The sequence below is a fragment of the Streptopelia decaocto genome (assembly GCF_964273445.1).
Source record: "Streptopelia decaocto genome assembly, chromosome: 3".
Lineage (NCBI taxonomy): Eukaryota > Metazoa > Chordata > Aves > Columbiformes > Columbidae > Streptopelia > Streptopelia decaocto.
Window position 1 is genome coordinate 5,351,588 of NC_138656.1, and position 27,970 is coordinate 5,379,557.

Sequence of the window (27,970 nt, forward strand, 5' to 3'; positions counted from 1 at the left end):
AAATCCTTGATCTGCAGCTTCCACAAACACCCCCACAGCTAAAATGGCGGAAGACGCTGATATGCGCAATGAGTTGGAAGAAATGCAACGGCGTGCCGACCAGCTTGCTGATGAAGTGAGACCGAGCGCTAAACTGGAAACTTGGGGTTGGGGTTGGCATGAGAGACACATCCAGAAATAGGAGCTGATCCGGCAGAGGATGTCTAAGGCTGATTCTGTTTTCTGTCAGCTTTACACTGAAAGCAGAGATGGAAAAGAAATGAGCCAGGGCAAAATATAATGTCATCTTTAGTGTAGATTAAGCCATTTATTGATCGTGAGTTTGGTGTAGGCAGTAGAGTCCGCATCAATTCGACCGGCCTCAGAGCAAAAAGCAGCAATTTAGTATTTTCTGAGGACCCCTTCAGTTTGCCAAACCTACGAAATGTTAAAAGTCACCAACAAGGTCTTGAAACATCTTAGCTGAAAACCACAGACTTTATTTTTAAAGTGGAACACCAGCTGTTCCAAGCGCTACTGCCGCAATGTGCGAGCGAGGGGAGCACAAGCCTCAGAGACGGCAGCGCCTTCGAGATGCGGTGGGAACTGCTGCATTAGCAAACCCTGACAGAGAGCTGAAGATGAAGAGATCACCAGTACCCTGCTGGTGGCCTGATTTCCAGAGAAGGCAAAGAGCGTAGGAAAAGCGTACTGTCAGCATGAGCCTGTGCATTAGCGTTGGAAACTGTATCTTGCCAAATCTAAGTGTTTTTTTCCTCTCTTTTTTTTCAGTCCCTTGAGAGCACCCGTCGAATGCTGCAGCTTGTTGAAGAGGTAAGAACCTGCATTTTATTAGCACTTCTGTTGTCAGCAAAAGTGATGAAGAGTCTGACACTGGAATTGATTTTTTTTTTTAACTCACATTGCTAGGGCATGGCCATGGCTTCACATGCCACTCTGTCCCCCCTTACAAGGGTCATTCAAGACACTGTGTCCCCTTTGCCAAGTGTCACAATACAGACCAGCTGCTCTGGCACTATTTTGCCTACACCTGAGTGTCCATCGAGACTGGCTACTTGAGACAAACCAAGAGAACAGGCTCTGAAGGTGACCTGGAGTCAGGGATGTGTGGCTGAGTTTGCTGCAGAGCTCCTGGAGCATCATGACAGCACAGCTCTGATGTTCTTGCCATAAAACTGCAAGTGGCAACGGTGAGAAAGGCCCTTGGTCTGTTTACCCCGTTGTCTTAAAACACTTCCCCTCCCCATGAACACTTGCAGCTATTTACAGAGCACCAGTAGCCACAGCCACTTCTTTATGTATCTCTCAAACATTTATTAGGATTTCCAGGCTCATGAGATGTCCTAGATCAACAGCTCTGGAGAAGGAAGTTCTCTGGTTTTCCACGGTGCTGACGAAGGGAACCCAGGCTCAGTCTTGCCTGGAGGAGTCACTCCCCAAAGGGAAAAAACAATTAAGTCAGGCTTAATTTCACCCTTTTCATAACAAAGTCAAAAATTCCCGAACTCAGTTCAGTTCAGAGTGTTCCTCCATCAGGTGGTAGAAAACTTTGCTCCCGCCTGACAGGACGTATTATTTTCAGACACCGAGCGAGCCTTGGCTCTGGAGCTGGTGACATTTTTAATCAGGGTCATCAGCACTGACAGTCCCAGTACTCCTGACAACCAGAGGAGTCTCCAACAGAGACAACGGGAAGAAAATTACATCAGGTCCCACATTCAGGAGCAAGTACAAGCCCAGCCGTAGGCTTCATGGCCTTGAAATCAATCACGACTGTGGAGATCAATGGAGTCCAGTGGAGACAAAATTAAATTTCCGTGTACAGATAGACAGACAGATGGGTCATTGAGTGTAGTCAGTATCGTGTCTCGTCCACAAACACTTCAGATCTGGGCCTCGTGCAGCTGAAACGTGCTCCTGTCTCATGAGCAATCTGTCCCTTTTTGCTGTTCAATTCCCTGGACATGTCATGTCTAACCATCACTTCATGTCAACTCTACGCTGGATGCAGCTCCTGCTGAAATCAGTTCAATGACATGGAAGAGAGTGTCATATGGGTACCTCCACAAATGCAAAGCAAGAGAGCCTGCTGCCCCAAAATGCCTGTGATCTAAATAAACAAGGCAGATGATGAGTGGGAAGAAAAAGAGGAGCAGGAAAGGGAAGTGATTTGCTCAGGGCCAAACCATCAGTGAATATCAGCCCTGTCTCTCCTGAGCCGTATTTGTGTGACCTATGCACTGCTCGAGTCTTCCTAACATATTGAACCAGCATATTGTGAATGCCACTGGGATTTCAGTATTAAATTGTGGCAAATGGCAAAGTGGGAGGAGAACTGGGACTGCTGAATTTGCCAATGAATTTACGTACTACTCTAGTGCTTCTTGGAAGAGCTCAGCATCTCTCTGGACCTGCCTTTTATTCAGATGCTACAATATCTTCCTGTCCAAATAGAGAAGTTTCTAAAACCCACACGGAGCAGTCAAGGGAATTCTTCTACAATGAGCTGAATATTATTTTCACTAATCTGACTACAAAAAACCTTTAAAATTCTTCTGCAGTCTAAACAGGTGGCTGATTTCTCCATTTCCTAGGTACTTTTAAAAGAATGCAGCATTTAGGGAGTGAGAGATTTTATACTGAAAAGACAAACTGTGAGTGTCTTTGAAATTCAACTTGTGCTGCTCTGATTTAATAGACCAAAAAATCCAATTATACTCCCTTGCTTAGCAGAACCTGTCTGGTGGGTAGAGATGGAGGATATTCTTACTTAGTGAATGAATGCCTTTTACTCCATTCTTTTGACACAGCAAATCTGTTATTCCTTACCCAGGAAAAGGATGCCTCCATGTTCAAGTGTCATTTATACATATATATATATGTGTGTGTGTATATATATATATATATATGGATTCCTGTCATGGTTGGCTTTGCTCTGTTAGATACTAGGAAGATACAGAATAAGCAGACTGACCTGGTTCTACTCTGGGACAGAAGAGTGTTGTCCACCCAGGGAGGCCCTATAGCAGTACAATGCATCCTTAATATGTAGGTCATAGCCTGGGGGACAAAACCAGTGTCCCCAAAGGACCATGCCCTCCTTGCCCAAGAAGACTAGGCTGAGTTTGGAGACTGAGCCCTGGTGCTTTTCCCAGGGAACGTTCATGAGGAAAACTATACTTGTATTTTGCGATGGTGCTGTGCAATGTTGGGACCAAAACATAAAATAAAAACAAAGTGAGGCAGAAGAAGTGAGACTAAATACACAGTTGTCGGCTGACCATCTTATTTTCTTCTTCAAGTTTTTTTACCTCTGAGCCAGCTTTATGAGGTGTAGAATAAGGCATGCAAGGGAAAAGCAGTGAGTGTACTACCATCTTCCAGTGGCAGCACCATGGCCTTTAAAGAAAATCAGTCATCGTAGGGTGGGGAAAAAACAAGATGGTTTCTAGCTATGATGCAGCAAGGGAAAAAAATACCAACAAGATCAGCACTGCAAAAAGCCCAGCAAGAAAGCACTTAACAACGTGTACAGACAAAAGGTCTGGTTTGTACATTTATATCCAAACAGGACTATCTTCTCCTCTCAAATGCTGGGGGGAGGGGGTTGGAGTCAAGTTTATTAACATTTCAAAGCTGAAATGGTAAGCTATAAATGTTTGATAACCTCATGATGTTGCTCTACACCGGACACTGAACACACAGTATGCCACTTTACTAACTTCATTCATGATTGGGAAACAAGTTTCCCATTACATTATTATCATAGTCAAACATTCCTTAGTCTGAGGAATAAAATAAGAAATATTCTATTAATTTAGAGTTTGGTCTGAAGCTTGTCAAAGCAAATTTGAAAAATTCCCTTGACATCATCAGCTATTGGAATGGTTCTACTAAGAAAAGTGTTTTAATCTGCATAATTCTACAGAAACATATATCTGGCACAGGGGAAGGAGATTCATAATTCTCGCCTTGGTTTTTCCTACGCAGGATTAGACCCCTTCATCTATGTAAACCAGCAGGGGAGCACTGGAGTCAGGATCATCACATTAGATGAAAACAGGGCGCACAGGATTCGCGTGGGGGTTCACAGATTCGGATCAGCTGAGGATCTGAACCACAGGGTGAATTAATAGGCTGAGAAGTAACGTGGCTCTTTAATCATGCACGGATAGACATTCCGGCGTTAACGGGGTGACAGAACTTGGAGCAGGAGCTGAGGAAACGCGTCACTATGGATGACTAAAAAATGTTTCTTGGACCACATTTTTGTCTTTAGGGTGTTGACACTTCTCTTTAGTGTCTCTGGGAAGTGCTAGCAATGTCAGCCTCTCCTGCTACATAATTGTCTGCATTAATTTATTCAAAACAAACTCTATAATCCATATTGATTAAAACAAAATTATTCATTGAAGTGGAAATTTGTGTGTTCCTCACATAACTGAGAGTGTATATCCATTTTTCAGGGTATGTCCTGAAATGCAGAGAAAGTGAGTTGGATTGCCTGATAAGTCATTCACTTACACTGTTATGAAAATCACCCCTCAGGCTAAACCGAAGTTGGAGTACCTGCCTTTTGTAGCAGGCGTGGATAGGATGCAACACACTGTGTTGCTGAGGGACTGATGGACCCTTTGAGAAATCATCCCAATTCCCTTCCTAGTGTTATTCCCATCTTGGGAAATTAAGTGACGTAACAACAATAATAATAAGAAATGACACAGCAATGCATTTCTCCTCTGAAGTGCTGGGCAAATTTCAGTGAATGTTTTGTTGCTGAATTGTTCCGAGAGTCTCATAAAAAAAAGTTTAAAAAGCTGTTACAGAAGATCGAAAATAGTGTGTATTAAATCCTCCAAAAGGTTTCCCAGTCATGCTGTTAAACTGGCTTCACGGAAACACTGGTAGAATTAGGTATCTAAAAGCTGAACTAAGCCCAGAGTTTTAAAATCACATATTCTGGCTTACTGACAAGTAGCTTAGCTGGTGGTCCAGTGGAGAACGAGCTTCATAGAAAGCGCGTTGAACCCAAACCAGTGCTACTTGTTGGTTTGCTTTTATCTAAACATTAGAGCTTAATGCAACTGAAAGGCTGAAGGACATCAACTTTCGTAAACTGTGGTGCTGTTTCACCCAAAGTAATTAATTTTTAAGTTGAAAGTGATGGCCTCCTGCTCTAAGGGGTCACTTTGCGTGCAAAATTGGGCAGATCTTTGCAGAGAAACAGTTGGCAACCCACAGCAGTCTCCTTGGAAATCACAGTCTGGGAGGACACACCAGTTGACCTGCTCATTCTTAGAGTCAGGGCTGAGTATGCTCAAGGGCTGCGTGAGAAAAGTGGTATGTTTTATCATCTCCAGTATTCTTTCTTTATGGATAAACAGAGGAACTCCAGAGCTGTCCATTCAATGCTTCAACAAAAGCAATTCATGCTGTGCTGTTTTCTTCTAAAGGACAAGAGTGTGAGATGTTTGATGCACCATGGCAAAATCCAGCAGTCCAAATTCTCCTCTGAAGTTCAACAGGAAGACAAGAAGAGCCAAAAGTAACTCCAGCAAGAGAAGGCTGTTTCCAATTTAAGAGCTGGATTAAAGTGGCACGTGCTCCATGAAGTCTATAGGGTCGTATGAAAGATCTGTTTTTCTTCCCTCTGGCCTGAACTACCCTAAGCATCCCATTTTTTGAGAATCCTTATTTTGTAACAAGCTAAACAAAGGATTGCCTGCGCAAGGGCTGGAGGGTCTTAAGAAATTCCTCCATAGCACAGGAAGAAAGAAAGGCTCTAATACTGGGGAAAGCATCCCATTATTACAAATGTTCATAATAAGATGGACCTCACTAGTTCTACCCATTCATGACCTTCCATGTAGGATATGATTGAGGTTGGTGAGCACTGGATTTGGGTCAGAACGCTTCCTGAGCCCTCAGGAACACAAATCAAAGGATGGTCACCAGGCCCCTGCCATGACCATGGTTCTCCTGCGAGTGTGCTATCAAGGTTGATGATCAGTTGTTCTAAAACATATTCTTTTTGACTGGCACTTTGCAAACACAACTTTCGTCACTTCCTGTTACCCATTCTTTAAGCAAGTTCAAGTGTGTTTGCTGGCACCTGCCCTCACCAACACCAAGGGGAGGTTCTGTGATTGTTCTCATGCAGAAAAGGCCAACGTTGTTTGTGTTTGGGCCCCAAACACACTTGTGTGGCACATTTCTTCCTCTATATTCCTGCAAATGAAAAGGTTTTGTGGTTTCCAGAGATGCCTCAGTGTGTTGTCACTCAAGGTCAGTTACTGAGCGTTTCTCTCCTGCTCCAATTAGGGCATTTTTAGAATAGTTCTGTCTTACAGACATGTTTGGTTTTGAGCTAAAAGATCAGTCACAATGGAAATAATGAACTTTGAGGAAAGCCTGAGTCAGTTTTAAATGCCCAAATGTGTTTTTTTTAAAAGAATTGGCTTTACACAGTTAATTTTTGTGAAAAGGCTGAAAATTAATGCTTAATAGAAACTTGGAACAGAAGGAGATTGTCACTTGATGTCTGAATCACCTCGTCTTTGTCAGTGAGCATCTTTTTATTAGCCTCGGTATGCTTTGGATTAGGCCTCAGATGCAGAGAAATACATTCAGTGCACACCCTTTAATATTTTCACATTAGTAGCAATGCTGTGGCAGGCTGCTCTTAAGAGTATTGCCTGATAAAATTAAATGGCACTGATGGTCAGGTAAGTAAAAGAAAATTGCACCTCTTTTGCTCTGTGCAAGGATTTAATATGAAATACAAACCATAAGGACTAATTGCTGAATTCTTCTCTCAGAATAGGTCTTATTCAGGTCACTGGACATCTGCATGAAGGCAGTTTGCTCAGATGTTAAAAAAATCCAAGAAAATAAGGTCAGAGGGTTAAGGAGCAGCAAACATTTCTCAGTCTGACTGTGTCTGACTCAGTGAAAGCCAATAACTATCATACCACCAATTGCGGGTTTTCTGAGTCCAATATTTAGAAGGGCTCCGTGTCAGAATACACCATATTTACCCAGACACAAGATGACTCAGGACCTAAGGAGCCTCCTTGTGTTTGCATGAGGCATGTTTTTGAAAATACATGTAAATATTTTGGGGTAAGACATCCTTGGGTGCCAGGAGTGTAGAAAGAGTGCAACAAAATGCTATTGCATATCCAATGCTTAGCAAATCTGGCACCTGCCCTACAGAAAACTTAAGATCATTAACGGTGTTTCCTTATGCTAAACAGGCAAATTGAAGATGACCCTTGGACCCTAAGTTTCTAAAGGCTGCAAAAATAAAAGATGGCTGGGACTTAAGTAAACACAATATGAGCTTGAAGGGCGAGAGAGCAGCAGCGGGTAGCTGGTAGGTAGCTGACCCAGGGGCAGTGGGGCACAGAAGACTGTGGGGAGTCCAGGTTCCTCCACCTGGCAACTCATGGAAGGATTTAAAAAAAAAAAAAAAAGAAGAAGAAAAAGTAAAAAAAGGAGGGGAATGAACCAGGCTGCACACATGTGATGTTTTTCCCAGTTTCTACAGTGACGCAGACATTAAAGACAAGAATGGGAGTGTAGAGAGGGGCAGATGAGAGCACAATGAGAGGCATGTTGCATCCCTCTTGAAGTAAGCAGGATCCTCTTGAAGCAGAGTAGAGAAGCACCAGCTGCAGGAGCCAGACAGCCCTCGAGTGTGGCAGTCGGGCTTGGAGCTGAGCTGATGTGGGCAGTGCAGCTGACGGCCACAGACACTTCACTGATCCCAGAAAAAGAGATGCATGATGGCAGTGAGCAGGGCAGCTGGGAGGAAGGAGAATATGAAGTCCATAACATGCCTCAAAGAGAGGGTGGGGTGGCCTGAAGAAGCAAAAAGGAAGGTCAGGACTCCAGGTTTCTGTTCCTCACCTTCCTGTACAATGGCGGGCATCTCTCCCATCCTCTGCAAAATCAACACCACCAACTTCATGTGCTTCACAAGGGTATGGATGGCTTTATGTTCATGGAAGCAGCTATATTACTACTGCACACATCCTGGCAAGCTGATGAGTCTCAGAGGACTTTACTTCATCTGTTATTGAAATGCAACAGTCAGGAGATCATTCAGGCCATTAATTATTCACAGACGTTATCACTGCTCCAAGCAGAATGGAGCTAGTTTTCCCTTCGTAATTAAAAAGGAGCTAATCTGATCTGTGATATAGCTTAGTATCACAGCACCTAGAAACCCGAGACACCTGGTCACATCCCAGTGTGATGATAATGCATGCAAAAATGCTTTGTGAAAGTGCCCTGCTGCTGATTTAGGCAGGTGGGAGCTCAGAATTGTTCTGCTTTTGCTCTAGCTCTGTGTCCAGCAAAGGTGATGATAAGACTCCCATCAACCTCCATAAGAGCAGGAGTAGGATCAGCATGTAGAAGTTTTAAAAACCCTGCCATCAAGTTCGATCTGAAGTCCATTGATGCTGAAGGTGTCTCTTGGCTGAACTAAAACTTGGCTCAAATCCATATCTATTAGATCTCCAAGCCAAAAAATGTAGCTTAATCCTATTAAATATTAGCCTGCTTTAAAATGGATTTCCTAAGTAGGTAAGCTTTCTGACTTCTGTGTGGCAAGGGCTACATACAAACCACTATGCCTCCTTAACAAACACATTTATATCATATCTATTTTCCTTGGGAATTTCTCCTGTGGGATGAATGTAACCTGCAATGTCAACACCCCCTACTTCCCTTCTCCTGCTTCAGAGAACTGGGAGATGAACCCTCTCTTTTTGGAAACTACCCTTGTGTAAAGGGATTGTTTTAATCTCAAAGTCCAGGACTTTGTGTTTTCTGCAGTAGCTCAGTAACCTGAAGGATTGGTGATACAATTGAGAGTACCCAGTGTCCAGGTACATATGGTCTTTGGACTGTGTCATTCCTTTCACTGTTTTTCTTTTGCCTTCCTATGTCCCGTACCTAGGGCTGAGTGTTCCCTCACTGATCTCTCTTTGTCTCTCTCTCTTTCTTCTCCCCTTCTCTCTCCTTACCTTGCTACCACTATTGGGATGTAGAGTAAAGATGCTGGTATCAGGACTTTGGTTATGTTGGATGAGCAAGGAGGTAAGTTCAGATTGTTTCAGTAAGGAAGTATAACCCTTCTCAACGTACTGTACTAACTGTGTGCAATCCTGAAAATGAGGACTATAAAACACATGTGTGGTTGTGCATGAGAATCCAGGAATCTCTTTGCCTTCGGCTTTGTTGTCTGTCAGAGAAACATACAGTAACTGCATAATAGTCTGTATTTCTTTTGATATGTTTCCCATTAATGTTAAAGAGAGCTGCAGGCTGAACTCTTCCAAATCATCATTTTTTCAGCAAGCTTTGGGTCAAGAACCAGCTACACAACAGGAAGATTTGCCTCCATAAGTGTAAAATCCAATATTATTTACACAGGTGCTATGTAATTTTCTCACTTGTTTAACTACAAGTGAAAAGCATACCTTAAATGCAATGAAAGAGTAGGTAAAAAAGGCTTAGCTTGTGTAAAATTCAGCTGCTTGTTGTACAGAAATGTCAGTGAGGATAAGAGGAATTTATCATTAAAAGCTATGACACAAACAACTTATTACAATTGACCATATAGGAGCTTTCAAGCTTAGATGACAGTGACAAAGATTCTGTGGATGACAGTGACAAAGACAGAGCTAAATATATTCAACACATTCCAGGAAATTACATTTTTGCCCTTCATAATATTACAGAGAAGCAGGTAGCTTCTTCCCCCTCCCCTTTGCAACTAATAATTCTTCATTTGCTGCAGACCCACAGCACCAGCAAAATGGTGTCTCCAAAGAGAAGTTAAACCAACAGACTATAAATTTCTGCTACTCTAAATCAAACCCGCCCCCCCAAAAAAAGCCCTTGTTATTATTTACTATGTGACATGATATGAAACTGCACTGGGAATTGTTTTCTACAGAGGTAATGTTATACTGCTCATCGAGCCCAGACAACGATTACAGGCAAGGGTACAACATTGTTGGGAAATGCACTGCAGAGCCTGATGGACCCTTTTCATCTGTAACGTCCCTGCCCCTCTGGCACTAAAATGGACAAAAAAGTAATAACAGAACCTAAACAGAAAGTATTTTCTTCTATTTGCCTTTATATATACATCTTATTAATTCTCCCCTCCCATCTCCTCCTTTAGGGAAAATAATTCAACCTAACCAAATTTTGTCACATCAATTTGTCTTGACAAGAAAAAAATTACAGAGAATATTTTGTTGCCTTTGATTTTTTTTTTTTTTTCTGAATAACTGCAGTGGAAGAACCAGCACTGAATACAGAAAACCAGAAATCACTTATGTTGAAACAGATATGGCACCTGTCTAAATAATGTGTTTTGTTTCAGAAGTGAATTATACAGTTAAAATAAATTATGAATGTTGGCAGACAAAATCTATAAATACCCAGGTGTGTGATTCACAGACAGATCAGCAGAAACTTCAGTGGTTCCTGTAACTTCCCTTGTCTTGGGACAGTATGTTTCTGTCATTTAACTGTTATTTTTCCACAGATTGCTTGGAGGTTTCATTTGGGTTTTAACCCTGATTTTTTGTTGCTATTGTTGTTGTTATTTTGGAGTTCTATTATTGCTAAACCCTTGTGCACATGGGTTGTCTGACCGACTCTCTAGCCGAGCAAGGAAGGATTGTCCGTGTGAGCCAAGGAGCTGAGACTGGTCCTGCTGATCTCTTTGGACTTCAGGGAACTCAGTATTAAACTCCCACTGACAGTAAAACCTGAAATGTATGGCCAGAGATGTGGTTAGTTGATACTTTCATGAAAGAATGAGCCGATTTAAAAGCCTCTTTAAATTGGTTATGGTCATACTTTAAGTGGTTCAGTAAATTAAGCTTGTGACTATACAGTAGGGGTTTCTCAACGAAAACAGCCTAAACAATGCTATTAACAACGCTAATACAAATTGTGGGAATATTGTAACCACTGTACTATGCTAAATGTTTAATTTTTTTCCATTTTAGTGATATGCAGCTGTAATAATTCCTGATATATATTTTTTTTTAATTTTAGCGACAAAGAACTTACTATACTATTGGGCAAAATACGCTAATGATGACTTTGAACCCTCTGTAATTAGTGCAATGTGTGCAACTCATGGATGTCTCAGCAGATTATAAGATTAAGGAAATAATTTGCTAACACTGCCATGTGATCTCTTTTCAGCTGACTGCACAAGTCACTTAAGATTATTAGGTGTTAAACAGACAAAACCCATGACATTGATCTTTCCAGTGGGTGGCAAGCAGAATATCTAATCTCTGCAGTTGCTTGAAGCTCTGTTTCTAGGTTTCCTTACAAAATTGCTTGCCTTGAAGCTATACAGGCCTTCACAAGGAAAACTTCTTTGAGCCGATCTCAATCTAAATAATGCAAAACAGAACTCATTTTCTGACATCAATAGGCAGATGCCTTTGGGAACATAAAAGGAAAGAAGTCAGTGTAATTTTACAATAGTGGGTATTTATATGTTAAAGCCGGGCTGACTAGGTCCTGTTGCCCAAACGCTCAGCACAGTTGGGCGCGCAGCAGAACACAGAGCCTGTTATGACCCTGCAGAGATGTGGAGCTTCACAAGAGCTTTTATTACTCCTGTTTCACAGAGGATGGGACTGTCACAAAAACTAGAGACCTCCCTTCAGTGCCCTTTGAAGTCACTGGGAATCTGAGGTGGCTTTTGAACTGGTCCCTCTGCAGTACCAAGGGTTATCATTTTCTGACCCAGGTAATGTCACCCAAACCAGTTCACCAGAGTTCTTTCCCTGCGGAACCCACAAGAAGGAGCTAAGAGGTTAAATTCTCCTTGCTGAGATTTTTTTTCCATCGGTGAGAAAGTCTTTCCTGGACATTATGTGCATCCATAATACTTACATCTTTTAAAACCTGGCCTGGAGTCAAACAACCTTATTTATTTAAATATAGATACGTAGATAATGCTTTAAAATAAAATATTCCCATTTTACACTAAAAATGCGATGCTGCATAGGATTATCGAGCACTAGTGAAACATGCTAGTTCAGAAAAATGTTAACATTTGGATGCATATTAGTTAAAAGACTGTAGAATTGAAACTGATACTGCAAAGTGGGGATACAGAGATAAACCTGAATTGCGGACATAGCAGGGGTCCCAGAGTGGTAGCTCTGTTCCTTTGAAGGGAGCTCCCATCACCTGGGCGTATCAGGAGGCAGAGAGATTTGGACTTCCAAGGACCTTTGTTTTTGGGTATGATGACGTCCTCATGCAGTTTATTATGAAATAATTTTGTTCTTGTATTCAAAATGAGGTGGAAGGGAAAACCTTTTCCACTAACAACACTAGCAGCACAGCCATTTTTCATCCAAGGCAAGACAGAACCACATCCACAACTTTGATAAGCCACAAAGAAAATGTCAATGCAACTGAAATGTTCTCCCTGCACCACACCAACAGCAAATGTGAAGCAGCAATGCCAATGAAGATGGGGAGCAGCTTCATCTACCCAGCAGATCAATACTCCGAGCTGAACTATGGAGATAAAACTTTGGAATAACTGGGCAACTGTAAAAGCAAAAAGGTTGACACCACCTGGTGGTGCCCATGCCAGCTGACCTCTACAGTTTTTGCAGGAGCTGCAAGTTTTACAGTTTTGTTTGAGTTGTGGCTGATCTGTTTCTATAGCACTGGAGAAATAACTGTAGTAAATACAAAGATAATTTCAATTCCTTTGCATCAGAGAGCAAAACTATAGCCCCTTGTGCAGGGTCCTTCCCCAGCTTATCTCTTATTCAACAGCTACCATGAAAAGCAATGGGCAGTGAGATGCCAAAAGCAGAGTTGCTAGAGGAACTCCAACAACACCTATGAGCTGAGCTGATCACAGTCAGAAATGCTTTGTTAATTAGTGGAAAATAAAAAAGGTAACTATCAACACTTTGAGATTCTACAGGGAAAATGACATTAATTATGTTGGAAATGTAGTGTAGAACAAGAGACAAATGAAGCCCCTGCAAAAGCAAGTTGTGCATTGTGTAACTGTTATTTTTAGCACAACTACATGTGGGCTTACAAGCTCTCCCTTCCAACTTCCTTCCATTCACACCTGTGCTCAGTAATGCCTTTCAGAGCAGAGCTCGGTCAACACTCAGGATTTCTGAAAAGCCTGTCCTAGAAATGTACTTCAATCCAATATGATTCTGCTTTATGGAAAATGGGATCTTTGGCTATCATTGGAAATAATCTGCTGACTCTCTTTCAAATTTAGCCCTCTTGTATGCAATTATTATTACAATGTGTTCTTAGATGTCCTTTTTTTTTTCCTAAATTAAAATTGTCCTTGGTGGAAATTACTTCACTGCACAATACTCCAGGCAAAAGAGCGAGTTCTCTTGTCCAAATGCAATTAACTGACATTCAAGCCCAGGCCTCAGATCCCAGACACTAGTCAAGGAACATTTATTATAAATTGCAGATGGGATGCAAAGGTGGAGCAACCGCACACTTGCCCTGTCCTGGTCCTCCATTCAATGCTGTGTTAAGATGATTTTGCAGCAACGTTTGCTCAAGAGACCACAGGAGCAGCTGAGCGATGATCTTGCTACAGCTTCCCTCTCGGGGATTTGCCGGGCTGTTGTGGAAAATCCTGGCAAAGACCCACTGGCAAAGGGCCACAATGCTATCATAAAACTCACAGGACTGGTTTATGGTCCCTGAGTTGCCTATGGCTTTAATACAGAAGGAATTAATAAGTATAATGATACAGGTAAAAATACACTAGCCTCTATCCTAAGATATGCCATTAGTTTGCTGTAAGATTCTGAAGAAGATCTATGACCACTGTGTTTGAATTGGAGTGACATTATCAGATGTAAAATGGTATCAATATACAAAGAGGGCTAATAATTAGCAGAGCTTCCTGGAAAAAAAAAAATGAAGGAAATCTCAATGAAACATGCTTCTGATGTGTATTCTGCTTCCAGACAACGCCAATTCTCTTATATATCACATATAGTGATATGATATTTAAACATATATCTATAGATGTAGTATATTCAAAGAATACTGCAACAAACTATCAAGAGATGCTTAAACTCTGACCTTGGAGTGCTTCTCTAAATGGGAGGTAGGGGACATGATCAGTGGTGGGTGTGAACTTTTGTAGATTCATGGCAGTATATGCTAGCAGACTGTCTGCCATAAATCCTTTAATTCAATATGCAAAGTTGGAATATGGAAGATCTATGAAATTATTAAATTAACCTTTTGCTAGCCGTCTGGTTTCTTAGCAGCAATGATTCATTCTGGGCCAGATTTTAATATCAGTTATATCAAAACAAATCCAGAGTGACCTCATTATGTTAATTCCTTGATAATAGTTATGCTTCAATAATTGTCGTTGGAATCTACTTCCTTGCCTGTGGGACCAGATCTTTGACAGGTATAAAGTGGTGCTGCTCCACGAAACCAGCGTAACTATGCCAATTTAAACCAGTTATCAATCCAGCCCATGACATTAACAACCAGCAAATGGTTTTAGGACCAGCAGTCAGCTGTCTAGACTTCCGGGCTACAAATATGACATGGGCTTTTTACATTGATGAGGTTTCCTTTAATGGAAGATAAATTAGTTGTGGATCCCTTGTGTAGTCAGAAAAAGCATAGGCATCACACACAAATCCTGAAGCAGGATAAATTAAGTCAGGTTCCTGAAGAGAGCTATAATTTAAATGAAAGTCTTTGGGTTATGTCAAATATACTCTTCGTTTAGCACTAATTTGTTCAGGCAGAATAGAGCAAGAGCTGGTGTTGCCCAACTATGCAGGAGCAGGCAGGACTCTGAGTTAGTGAGAAGCAGGAACACTTAGAGCAGTGTCACCTTCTACTTCATACTCACATTTCTGATGAGATAGACAATCTGTGGCTACAAACATGAACCAAAGCTTCTGCTAAAGCCTCCCAACCAAAATGTAAAATTACAATGTGCATTAAAACAATCCAACCTTATATTTTGGGTTCTTGGCTCAGCAGTTTATCTGGCAGAACTTGTGCAGTGTCTCTCTCAGGTTTCCTTATTAGTTTCCCAATCCTTTGCTCACATTATATGTGCCCCTTTTAGAAGGCACTGCCAGGTAACGCTGATCCTCTAAATGTATCCTTGGATTTGGGATCAATATGCCTGTGGTATCAGGAGACAGGTACATCCAGCTGGAGAGAATGAGACCTGGTGGCTGAAGCGCAGATGCAGCAGGCAATACCAATGTGTCACCTCTCCTTCCCAAAGTCCAGCCTTGTGCAGGAATTAGACTAAGAGCACAAGTTCAATATTTGAATTGTTTCAGCTTGAATAATTTTGGCCAGGATTTTCAAGGCCCTGTAGGGGTGAGATACCTGTTTTCCATTAAAATTAATAAAATAAAATTTAATGGGAATTTGGTATCCAAACCTCCCAAAGAGCTTTGAAATGTTATTAGAAACATAAGTAAGACATGAGGCCTATTCATATTCCCAAAGCAGTGGAGGCTTGTACTGACGTCAACATGTACGTGCTTTTTTTTTTTCCTAAAATGCCTCCCTTTTTATTTTTCTTCAACATAGGGCTCAGTTAACATCAGGGATGACATTAAATTTCTCCTATAACCAGTGCTCTCTTAGTTCCTTTCCTCTCAGGTTTACTTCTGTGTTAGTATTCAACATGGGGAATAGGGATGTACTTGTGTTTGACATTGTAACACTCTGTTCCCCTAGGCCATTTTTCCCAGCTTTCATAGTGAAGAAATTAACACACTAAATTATGAGCTACCAAGTCACTAAGAAAACCTTAAATCCTTGTCAGCCTTAGGTGGCAATAAGCCAAGTTCTGTTTGATGCCAGTGGAGAGACAGTGTCTCTATATGGCTGGTTACTGGGCTTGGTTCTTCATAACTTACCCTGGAGCAATGCAGAAGTGACCCCACTGAAAACAAGAGTTGTCACCAATGCTGTTGTCCTAAGATCCCTTGGGGACAGAGATAACAAATGCCATAGCAAATGGTCCTCTTTCGGTGAGCACCAGGCTCCTGTGCTGGTTGTAACTCCTCTGTGTTCACGCGGGTTACTCCTGATTTGCAGCACCCACACCAGAAAGAAAACCAGCCCTGAGGCCTTACACAGATTAGAAATGAATCTCTAGTGACAATCAACGTGGCAGGTCTCGATTTCCTCAGCCTCTGGAAAGAGGAGTACTTGAACATGGCTCTTCACAGCTCGCTCCATCTCTGGTACTACCAGCTTTCCCACTCAGTCACCCACTAATCAAAGCAGTTATACTGCCCAAAATCACCTCATTCCAAGGGATTTGTAAGTGTAAGTAACTGAAGTATTTTCCATGGAAGGACACCTTTTGTCTTGTATTAACATAGATAAATGCAAAATAATAACGTTTTATCTTTCTTTCTCTTGGATGTCATTGGTGTCTTAGTAAGTGAATGTACTGTATTATGTTTCCAGATCTTAAACTTTATAACCCTTCCTTTCTATTTATACATCATTACATCTTGTTTAAATTAATATATTTCAAACATCTTCCTCCTTTCTTTCACTCTTCCCATATTAGTAAAAACCATCTTCGGCGTCCAGTGCGGCATACAACCTTTCAACAATGCATCAGCTCAGATTAATGCATTGTAATGTCATTATTAATTCAGTTCTACACGGTCATTTTTCATGTTCTGTTGAAGACAAAAGCAAACAAACAAAAATACAATTCATTCCACACTGTCATCCCTTTGTCCTGACCAGAACAACTCGATCGTGTTGAAGAAGGCATGAACCATATCAACCAAGACATGAAGGAGGCCGAGAAAAATTTAAAAGATTTAGGGAAATGCTGTGGCCTTTTCATATGTCCTTGTAACAAGTAGGTACTGGGTACCGGCTCTGCTATGTGGTGTCCAGTTTTTTGTCACAGTGAATGTCTGAAGTTTTTGTCTTTTTTTTCTTTGTCCTTTTCCATCTGCTTCATTCTGTGGGGATAAAATACTTGTGTTTAATCAGAACAACTGGAACGCATCGAAGAGGGAATGGACCAAATCAATAAGGACATGAAAGAAGCAGAAAAGAATTTGACGGACCTAGGAAAATTCTGTGGTCTTTGTGTCTGTCCATGTAACAAGTAGGTGCTGCCTGCCTCATCTCTTTGAGCACTTAAGGCTGATCCCAAAGGCCTTGTGAAGCTCATCCTTGCTAGGCACATGGGCAGGATGAGCATGTGGCATGCAGAAAGAACGACTCTGGTTCAAATGCATTCATCTCATAGCATAGACAACTGACTGGGAAATACTGTAGATGCATTAAAATCAGGCATACTGCAGTGAAAGCTTCACTGTTTACACCTTTTAATGGTAAAAGTTTCAACATTTTACACAAAGTGTACTGAGTTCCAGTGAGCAAAAGCACTGGGGCTACCTTATTCCTGGAGAGCCTAAAATTTGAAAAGTATTTTCACGAACAAGTTTAATAAACAAAACAGCTGAAAAAAACGCAGAAGAGGTCATAATAAACATTACTCAAAATTATGGATGAAAACCATACCTTTTTTCATCGTTCAAATAGCAATAGTGAGATCTTGAAAGAGACATGACGTTTCACAATTGGAACCCAACTTGAAATGGTTTTCATCCTGCCGTAGGCAACAAATTTGAGAAAACCTGAACACGACAAATTTCTCCTGTTTGGGTAGCACGTACACTAAGCAGAAATGTTGAAATGCATCGAACTTGCTTGCATGCCATCACACTTGAACGAAACCGTCCTCCAAGTAATGCCAAGCTTGTTTTTAATGCCAAATGAAAATGTGACGTGCGGTTATGCGGGTGTAGGAAATAAGGGACAAAGTGGACCAACCAGAAGTCCTTGAGGAATGGCAAATGCAGCATGCAGTGAGCAGACATGCAACCAGGTTACAGCGAAAACATTTGTACATGGTTGGCCAGAGATCATGTAGGAAGCAAAGCAGAGTGCAGTGGTTCTGTAGTATTATACTCCCTGTTTGTGTGGCACAGATACTTTGTTCGCAGCCAGGGTCTTATCCTGCCATGATTATCAAGACCAAAGGAAAGAGAGAAGTCATGGAGTTCAGTGGGTATTTTGCCAGAAAACAAAACTGTAGGACTTGGTTTCTGCCTTATCAGTCACCATTTATTTTGAAGTTAATTCCCTTGGGACACAATGCAGATACTGCTTCAGCTTTTAAAATAAATAAATAAATTTTCCTCCTGTGAATCAAGTCATTAATACGGAGGAACCAGCACAGAAGAGCCGCAGGTACAGGAGTGTGCAGCAAAATCTTTACATCTCCCAGACCATAAAAGCTGTTGCAGCTCTAAGAGGAGCAGTATCCTGGCTTGCTCCTCCTAGACAAACCTGGCGTAGCATCCATATGAAAAGTTCACCCTTGAAGTACAAAAAAATTCCCATGTGTTTTGCAGGAATCTTCAATTTTTTGGAGCAGCTTTAGTATTCTGCACTGTAGGAAAGGCTGCTCAGAACTGACAGCCCAGCCTGTGGCATGGATGGGGTTAACACCCAATATGTGGCCTTAAAACATTTACCGCTCCACTCTGATTGAAGTATTTTGAAATCAATAGATGCAAGAACAGAAAGATACTGCTTATATTCCATGTGGGGGATGCTCATTTTTAAAGGTGTCTCTTCCCTGCTTTGAGGCAGTATTCTGACCTTTGCAGTCTGCAGCCAGGTTTCATAAATTAGCATTGCTAACCAGTCAAATTGTTCAGAGTATGGATGAACGACATTTTTAAAGACTGTTATTTGAATCACTATGCCAGGACTCACCTGCTATGAATAAAGTGATATTCTGAGAAGTGGAGTGTAGGAGAGAGAGAAATCCATACAGTTCTTGGCACCAGTATCACCATGATCCCCTAATGCTCTTCTGGCTGGTGATAGATGAATGCCATATATTTAAAATAGATTAACTATTTCCCACAGAACTATACTCTGATATACAGTGTAAATACAACTCCACAAGCCTTCCCAAAATGTAAGGCTTAATCCTACATTCTCAGGAGACCTAAAATGCCCATGGCATGAAACTTTGACCAGACTGCATTCAAAAGGACAACTGCTATGGAGCATGAGCAGACCCAGACTCCACCTGTTGACTTTAATGGGAAGTCCACAAGAAAACAGAGATCAGGTTCTAGGTATATAAAATAACTCACCTCAAACACAGAGATTCTCACACTTTCAAAGCTGTACAGGTCTAAGGAACAGGCAAAACCCTGTAAATGTATGTGCAGCAAGAGAACTACTTCCACTCATTTCTAAAAACGCCAAAGCTGACGTATAGTTCAGAAAACTAAGAACAAACAAGCTGACCGTCATCTTTTCAAATCTTCATAAACTTCAATAGGAAGTAAGCAACAAAACAGAGCACTAGGAAAGATCCTCTTTCATCTGCATTTTAATTCTGTAGTGGAGTATGCAACTAATCTTCAGGCTCAATAGAATCTGAGCTGCTTCAGAGGGCATGGAGAGAACATAACACCAGAGATGGATTTATTGTGTTGTTTCCCAAACCCCTCAGAAGCACGTTCAGTTCCTCCCCCCAAAGCCAAGCCACGGGGCTGTTTATATGACTGATTGGAGCTGACCAAAGAACAGGGAAACTATGGAGATCTGCAGTTCCAAACAGCTTTGTTGGAAACCGCTCCATTTCCAGAATAAAATCGAGAACTTAGACCTACAGACCCCAAACACACTCTCCCATTAAATTGCTCAATCTCATCTGACAACCCTAATGACAGGAACCCTAAATATGCTGCACATGCTAATCTGCCACTGAAGGTATGCCCGGATTTTAATTTTCTATCCACAGCAGCTCAGTCAAAAATGGCTCTCAGAAAGCTCATGTAACTGTCATAAACAACAAATATAATGAGTTGCTAGGCTATTGTAAAGTCCTGTGGTTTAAAGCTCCTGAAGGAAGTGATGATCCATTTTTGCCTGTGTCTTGCTTATTGTGAAGGCTGTTACTGCTGATGCATTAAGAGTATGATGAACTATTGGGGCAACTGTGCTTAGTGAGAATGCTTCACTTCTTATTCATGCCTGTAGCTGGTGCATGAAACAAAAAATGTAGAAAAATTTCCCTTTCTGATGCTAGATTGCTCGTATCTTTTCTCCTGCACTCATTTCACTTCTGCCTATTTTACTTTTTGTCTCTGTGGACAAAGGTTTGTACATCAACTGTCGATGTATGATCACTATTTTCAAGTACCGATATATTATTTGAAAAATCTAACAAACCCTATGAATTTTACTATAAAATCATCCCCAAATCACCTTGGGAAAGGTTAGTGGCTTTAAATGCCTATTATGCCACATATGTGTTAAAAAAATACCAATAGAATCCAAATCTCCTGCATGGTACAATGTTAAAATCTAGCTAAATCTGTTTTTCTCTATGAGGGTGTGTTGCTGTGATGTGATGTACACACTATACTCGGCAGTTCTGTTTTCATGTCTGTCTGCCAGTATGTTCTCTGTGTTTGATGTCAAAATGTATGTGTCACTGAAATGAAACAATGTTTTCTACTGATCTGTATTTCTTCTCTTCTTTTTTTTTTTTTCCTTTTTCCTTTTATTTTTGCCTTCTTTCTGGAAACTAAGTCAACATCCAAAAAATCTGTGTGCAGTGTTGTAGACTTGACAATTGCAATTCACCCTATTGGAAACAAAACCTCTGACCATCACAGTCATTGTGGCAGTAAAAAACAACCAACAAAAAAAATTTTAAAAATAACAGAAAAAAAAATCCAACAACCCACACCAAACCCCACCTTTTATTCAGGCTTATGATATATCGGTATACAATGAATGACCCTCTATCTGAAAACTCATTTTGCTTGATTCAGCTTTTAGCTTGGAGAAGAGTTTTGCTTTTGTCCTTGTCCACTTGATGCTTTGTTACTCATCATCTTTTTTGCCTAGGCTTAAATCAAGTGATGCTTACAAAAAAGCCTGGGGCAATAATCAGGATGGTGTTGTAGCCAGCCAGCCTGCACGTGTTGTAGATGAACGGGAGCAGATGGCCATCAGTGGTGGCTTTATCCGCAGGTGAGCCTTTTTATCCACTGTTTTCTCTCTGTTCTCCTCCTCACTGATATATTTAGATTTCTCCCATATGGTCATGAGTTCTTGATGCTCATTAACTCCTTCAACAGTGCTAGGTAATGAAATGGAGCCAGTGTTTTCCACCGAGTTTTGGGTGCTTGGATTTAGGTTGACAGCGATTAAGACAGGTACCAAAGGCTTTCCCATGGCCCTGTGGGTGCCTCCGTGAGCTAGTGCAAAGGATGGTTATGTTGCCAGAAATCCTGGAATTTGCACTCTTAGCCCTGAGAACCAGAACGTGCTTGAAAACGTGGCCCTAAGCCTTCCTCCTTGAGACTACCCAGATTTAGGCAATAATAAAATATAAATAATATCTGTGTATTTACTTGACAGCAGCAATGTGAGGTCGCAGACTGTCACGGCCAGTTGGCACTGTCCTCTGCACTCCATCTCCTGGTGTGAACAACATGCTTTTCCTGGGGGGCTTATTATGGGTCTTGTTAATGACAGTTGTCAAATGCCTCAGAAATTAAGTGTCAGATAAACACGAGTTTATCATTATTATATCTCAAGATACGCAGTGCCCATTACCCATCCTTGCCAGAGGATGTACCGAAGAATCCAGCATCCATTTCTTTTTAAAAAGAAAAAAGCCTCAGGCTTCCTGCCAAAGCACCAAGCCAAACACAGAACCTGAAGCACATTTTTAACAGAGGTACACCGCTTCCCTGCGAGTGACTATCCAGAAAACATTGCTGAACGGGGAACGCTGACCCATCCCTCAGCTGCTGTAAAGCCACGAGTATGGAGAAACATTGATGCCTTAGTGGCAACCCCTGTGCAGTCAAATAAAAGCCGGTTTGAAACACACAGCTATACTAATGGCAACCAAACTGCAAACTTTCCGCAATACGTAGGGATCCAGCAATAAGTACCTACTGATTAACAGTACTTATGAAGCATGTATTTAGATGACAATGCTATCAGCTGAATGGATAAAGGCATACCAGTAGGCAAAGCTTTGATCTCTGAAGATTAAGGACACCAGATTAATAAGTAATTATCTTTCCAAAAACTATTATCCACTTATTTTTTTGGCTGCTGTGATAAAGGGAAATCAGTGCGATAGAAACAATGCTGTCATGCAATTTGGAGCACGGGATGGAGTTGCCATTTAAGTTTGCTGGGTCTGCCATTCACTATTTTTATTTTCTTTTTTAAATTTCTGGACAGCAGCCCCACCAAAGCAAATGCTGGGGCACGATAACAGAATAGCAGTGAAGGAAGTTATGCTGCGCCATTATTATCCTGCAAATAGCCTGCGGCACCCTTTTGGCACCTACAGGAACACAAATTGTACGAGAGGCTCAAAGTAGCAGTTTTCTGAGTGGAACCAACAGACTTTGCTTTTCCCGGTGTCAGTCACCACATGCCTCTCCAGTCACTGGAGCGTAGAACTGGGCCTTGGCTCAAGCACAAGGTTTTTCTTCTAAAAACAAAACAAAAAAAAAATTAAAAAGACAGTGCTAAGAATGAGACACAAAGGATCTTTACTAAAGTCGGTAAATCTGAGAGAAGCTGCTTCTGTCATTTACCAAAAATACATTTAATTAAATAGGATGTTAGGTCAGGATTTTCACAGCTAAAGCAGCTCCTTCCTAATATTTCAGTATGGGAGGACTGGACAGTATCCATTAGCAACCTGTAGTTCACGGAAGGGAGCTGGTATAATTTAAATTCCACCACTCTCCAGCACCTGCCATGCACTCTAATCACACAGAGGTCCAAACAAAGCACCTTTCACTCTTTGAGGACCATCACCAGCAGAGAGGTGCAGCATGTGGCGCAGACAAGCTCAGACAGCAACACTTCTAGAAGCAGCTGGCACAAACAGTATAAATGGAGCAGTGATGAACCCAGACAATTAATCCTAACATCCAAAAAATAAGCATGTAATGTTTTTCAGGCTAGCTACTTATTAATCCTTTTTCTTCAAAACTGAGCACAGCAGCATTCTCCTCAGGTGACAAGTGAAGAGGAGGTTTCGGATGAATCAGAGTTTCAGGGGGATCCTCTCTGCTTTAAATAATTGGACTTTTGCTCACAGGGTAACAAACGATGCCCGGGAAAATGAAATGGATGAGAACCTCGAGCAGGTCAGCGGCATCATTGGCAACTTGCGTCACATGGCCCTGGACATGGGCAATGAGATCGACACACAGAATCGCCAGATTGACAGGATCATGGAGAAGGTAAGAGCTGAAATATCTAAGAGAACCCCACAAAAGGGGCTGTGTTTGCCCTTCTGCAAGCACAGGCTGTGCATGCTGCAGTTTCTGTTTAGCTTGGAGAAGGACAAGAGACAGAAATAGCTGCTAGAGATCCTTTTGCTTCTCCTTCCAAATCGTTGGGCCAAAGCAGAGATCACTGCTGTGGAGCATCAGTAACCTCCAGTGCAGGTTGGGCTGAACCCGTGCTGTTGGGTTCATCAGAAAACAGTGGGCAAGGGGACCCCTTAGCACAGATCAAGGCACCTTCTGCGACAGCTTTGGGAAAGGAACAGCACTCTGAGAGCCATGGGGCTTGGATCTGAATGTCCTGGCACTTCCTGGCAAGTTTTAAACCTTCCTCGACTTTCCTTCCCTTGGAAACTCCTAGAGCAATTCAGAATTGGATGACCTGTTTGGAGGGCCAGTCCCCAAAAGAGGATGGGGATTTATTAAGCAAGACTTTGCCATATGGTAACAGTGCAGCCAGTCATGTCATGCTGCCTGCTTATAAACACATTAGGACAGATCTACTGGCTCTCTTGGTGTATGTATATATATTTATCTATATCTAGAGAGAGACATAAAAATGGGCCACACACAGCCCCAGTGAAATACAAAAGCTCAACATTACAATTGCAAAATCACCATCTAAAAAGGCAGAGAGCACCATTCCAGGGCCAGACCTGCATTGCAGATTTCTGAAGCAGACAGCAGCACCCTCCAAATCCAGCTGGGAGCTCACAGCCACCCTCAGATCCCAAGATCCACAAGCCATCTGCATTGGCACTGGCAGAGCTCCAGGCACAGCCAGGCTGACGCGAGATAAGAGGCTAGATCTGCATCTGGTGTAAAAATCAATACAACGTTTGACTTCCGCTGAGATTTACACAACCCGAGGATCTAACCCAAGGACTTAAACGTGCTGCTTAGAGTTAATTCTGACCTTAAGTGGTAGAGCTTGTACTCCTGAGCCTTCTTACACGTGCAAGTCTTCTCACACGAGCAGGATGCCCACGCTTATTTTTCATGTTAATTAACTACATCAGGGACCGGTGAAAAAAAATTACTGCACTGAGGGATTTATCAGTAGATTTCCCTATTGGAGTTTGATTCCAGAGAGAAGTAGGTGAAGTATACATTGTCTTAAAGGTGGGCTTTACTCCCTGACAGAAAGACAGTCACATAACACAGTAGAGCACATGGCTTTGTGTCAGTCAAAAGTTTGGGTTTATAACGCTGCATCTGTTAGTTTGACTGTACTGGAAAATGCACAGTATTACTGTGACGCCATTCTGGAGCATTTCATATTTCTGGAAAAAATAGGAGCAGAGGGAGAAGGATTTACCACTGCTACTTATATGAAAAATACTACAAAACTGCACATCTATCTACATTGCAAGAAAGGACTGGAAGATTCTACAGCCTATATCATAAAACATTTAAATAAGAAGTCTAGGACATATTTTAGTTTCTCTGAGCAAGTATGAGGACATGCACTATTACATTTTACCAGCTACCCTGCTCATGACATAACATAGTGGCAGGAGACATGCCCTGTGGATGGGAGTCAGCTGCATCCTATCCGTGCCTGCAGGACACTGTCACAAACTCCAGTGAGCCTCACAAGGCACTGCTCTCCCTTCAGTTCAGGCTTGCAAACATCTGGATTTTTAAAACATTCACCAGGCTCTTTGTGCACACGAAGCACATGGTCCAAATCTGTAGGCGGTGCATGCTGGGAGCAGCTGGCGAACTGAGGGACTGGCCATCCACATCCACACAGACTTCTTATGGAATTAGGCATTTCATGCAGCAACAGAAAGAACTGACATTGCAGGGTAATGTGATTCATTAAATCCAGCCTCCCAGGCAGAGCCCTTGGCTAAAGAACAGTGACATGTTTCTGAAAGATGGACTTCTAGCATACACAGAGGAGTTGTCGTGAAAGCAGCACAAAACCAAGACAGTCTACAGTCTTAGGGAAAATCTGCCAGATTCCTCAGAGTAAGGACACACAGTAACGAGATACTAGAAAAAGAAACACAATATATTAGGAAAACCCTCTATAAAAGACAAAAACAATGGTTAGCTGAATAATACTGAAACCACAAATGCATACACATCCATTTTGCAATTAAATATGTCAACAGACCACTGTCCCTAGCTGGCGGTGGGCATACAGCATTGCTGGAGTTGTTTTCTTTTCCTGACCAGCCAGGAGCACTGCGCTTTTCATCAATTATGATCATTAGAAAGACCCTTGGCCGGCATGCTTTCCAAAAGCTGGGGTGCATCACAAAGGTAACCCAAATGCTCCTACAGCATTTGTGTTAAACTGGATGCACGCATCCAAACCAGAGCAATCTCATAATGCAGAGATGTCATCTGGTCTATCCACAGTGACCAGGATAGCAATGAATAAAAGGCTTTATCCTTCCCCTCAGATCAGAGAGAAAGGGACAAAACCTAAAATAATGATGTGACGAGTGGGTCAGACAGCCCAGACATCATCACCAGAAGACTCTCGCTCTAAAATGAGCCATAATTAGTAACTGGGAGGAAAGCAGGAAGGGCTGAAAGCATTCAGTCTTGACCTAGGTGAGGTCTGCACAAAGACTCCCACTGACTTGGATGCAACATCATCCAGAGTTAGACCTTAATATTCCTATTTAGCAATATTACATTTCATCAATATTCAATTAATATTAATGTATTTCATTACAAATGTAGCTGCTTCCAAACCCATTAATTTATTTTTTTGGTAGTCTTTTAGCAAAAGTATGCAAAACTGAACTGTGATAGACAAGGTCCAACTCCTGGCTAAAATAAAGGAGTGTGGCTTATAATGAGTAGTTATGCTGATTTACGCTTGTTGAGGATCTGGCACATGGTACTGTACTAAAAATATACATTGACATAGCATTTGCCAAAACAATTATGGAGAAAAGCCCAATATATTTAAGAATGATTTATTGCACATCAGTGTAGCCATTTTTAAAGGATTTTTAAGCGTGTGTGGGAAAGTTGCTTCACCGTTCTGTCTTTGCAAATTGGAGATCTAAAATAAATCTGCACAATTTGGATACACCCTAGAGATGTGGGAACAATCATCAAAGCTAACAAAACACAGCCATCACACCACAGAAAGAAGTTGCTACTTAAATCTATGCTTTTAAAGAAGTAACACTATTGACACCTTTCCCACAGGTCTGATTTCAAAAATTCAAAACATTTTCTATCTAGTCCCCTGTTAGCATAAGTTGGCATAGCAACGTGGGCTGGAATGGAGCTTTACCAACATTTGTCAGCTAAAACAATGTCTTTAGTCTCCAAAACTAACTCCTGCAGAGCTACAGAAAGCCACGGTCAAAGTGTCTTCCCACTCGAAGACAACTCCTAAGCCTCCCAAGTGGTGCCATTTTATTTATTTATTTTTAAATTGTATTTTATGAGCAAGTGCTACCCCATGGAAGAAAGTGAAGTTAGTGGTCCAGCCTACACTGGACTAAATTCTAGTTTGATTGCTTCAAATAACAGTAGGATCCCTGTCTTTTCTTAACTCCTGTTTATACTGCTGCCCAATGAGAGAGTTTATTCTGTCTTGCAACTACACCGGTGAACGTTGTTGAGAGAAAGGAATAACAGCCTCACTCCCACCCATTCCATTCCTTTCACATGTAGAGCAAAGAGATTCAGAATGATGTATTTTCAAAGAAATTTATCTCTGCCAGCATTCCCTACATCAGACCAGCTCCAGTGATTCTCTACACTGACCAAAATTCTGGTTTTGATTGCATGGCTGGTGATGTAAATTAGAACAGAGTCCAGGTCCACTGAATCATAGAGAGCATTGAAGCTTTTCACCAGTGAAATCCATGTGTACATCATCATTTCTCATCCTGTCATCCATTACCATCAATACTGCTTACACTGTCAGTAGCACCAGCTACAGACCTGGCACAGCATTTACAAAAGTTCAGAGAAGCTAATACAGACATAAAAGCTCTGCTCAAAGGCTACCTAAGTGTCACAAAACCAGCAAATCCGTAATTTCATTTTAGGTCCCTAATACCACTGTAAAAAGCAACGTTCTAGTGTTTTCAAGCTTATTTTTTTTTCCCCGACCTGGCCAAAACTAGAGAAGTGCCCATAAAATGCTGTAGATGTTCTCATTGTCTTCATCTGTTTCTTTCCTTTGTGTTCTTCTAGGCTGATTCCAACAAAACCAGGATTGATGAAGCCAACCAGCGTGCAACAAAGATGCTGGGCAGTGGGTAAATGCAGTGAAGTGCATTTCCTTTTAATGCTGTCCCAAAGGGCAGCACCTTCATGCTTTTATCATGGTATTTACCTACTAGGTTTGCACACATGCACATATCAGCCCCATTGTAAATGTTGTCCTGTGTAGTTTGTCAGCTTTCCAAAAATGATACTTGTAATTATTTTTTTCTAGATATCTTTCTTTCCAAAGGTTGTACATAGTGCTGATTTGATGGCTATAGCTCACTATGATGTTTTTTGGGACTTTTCCT

General features: G+C 41.5%; 1 protein-coding gene across 2 annotated transcripts; it reads left to right on the forward strand.

Annotated features, from left to right (window-relative positions):
• SNAP25 (synaptosome associated protein 25) lies at positions 1-27,970 on the forward strand. 2 transcript variants are annotated; one of them, XM_082048922.1, is made up of 7 exons: positions 1-115; positions 772-813; positions 9,060-9,108; positions 16,831-16,948; positions 21,046-21,171; positions 23,276-23,420; positions 27,648-27,970. In XM_082048922.1, the coding sequence occupies exons 1-7, from the start codon at positions 44-46 to the stop codon at positions 27,714-27,716; spliced, it is 621 nt and encodes a 206-aa protein (XP_081905048.1). In that variant the 5' UTR covers positions 1-43; the 3' UTR covers positions 27,717-27,970. The 2 variants fall into 2 exon arrangements, with proteins under 2 accessions (XP_081905048.1, XP_081905047.1); XM_082048921.1 differs by lacking the exon at positions 16,831-16,948 and adding an exon at positions 17,086-17,203.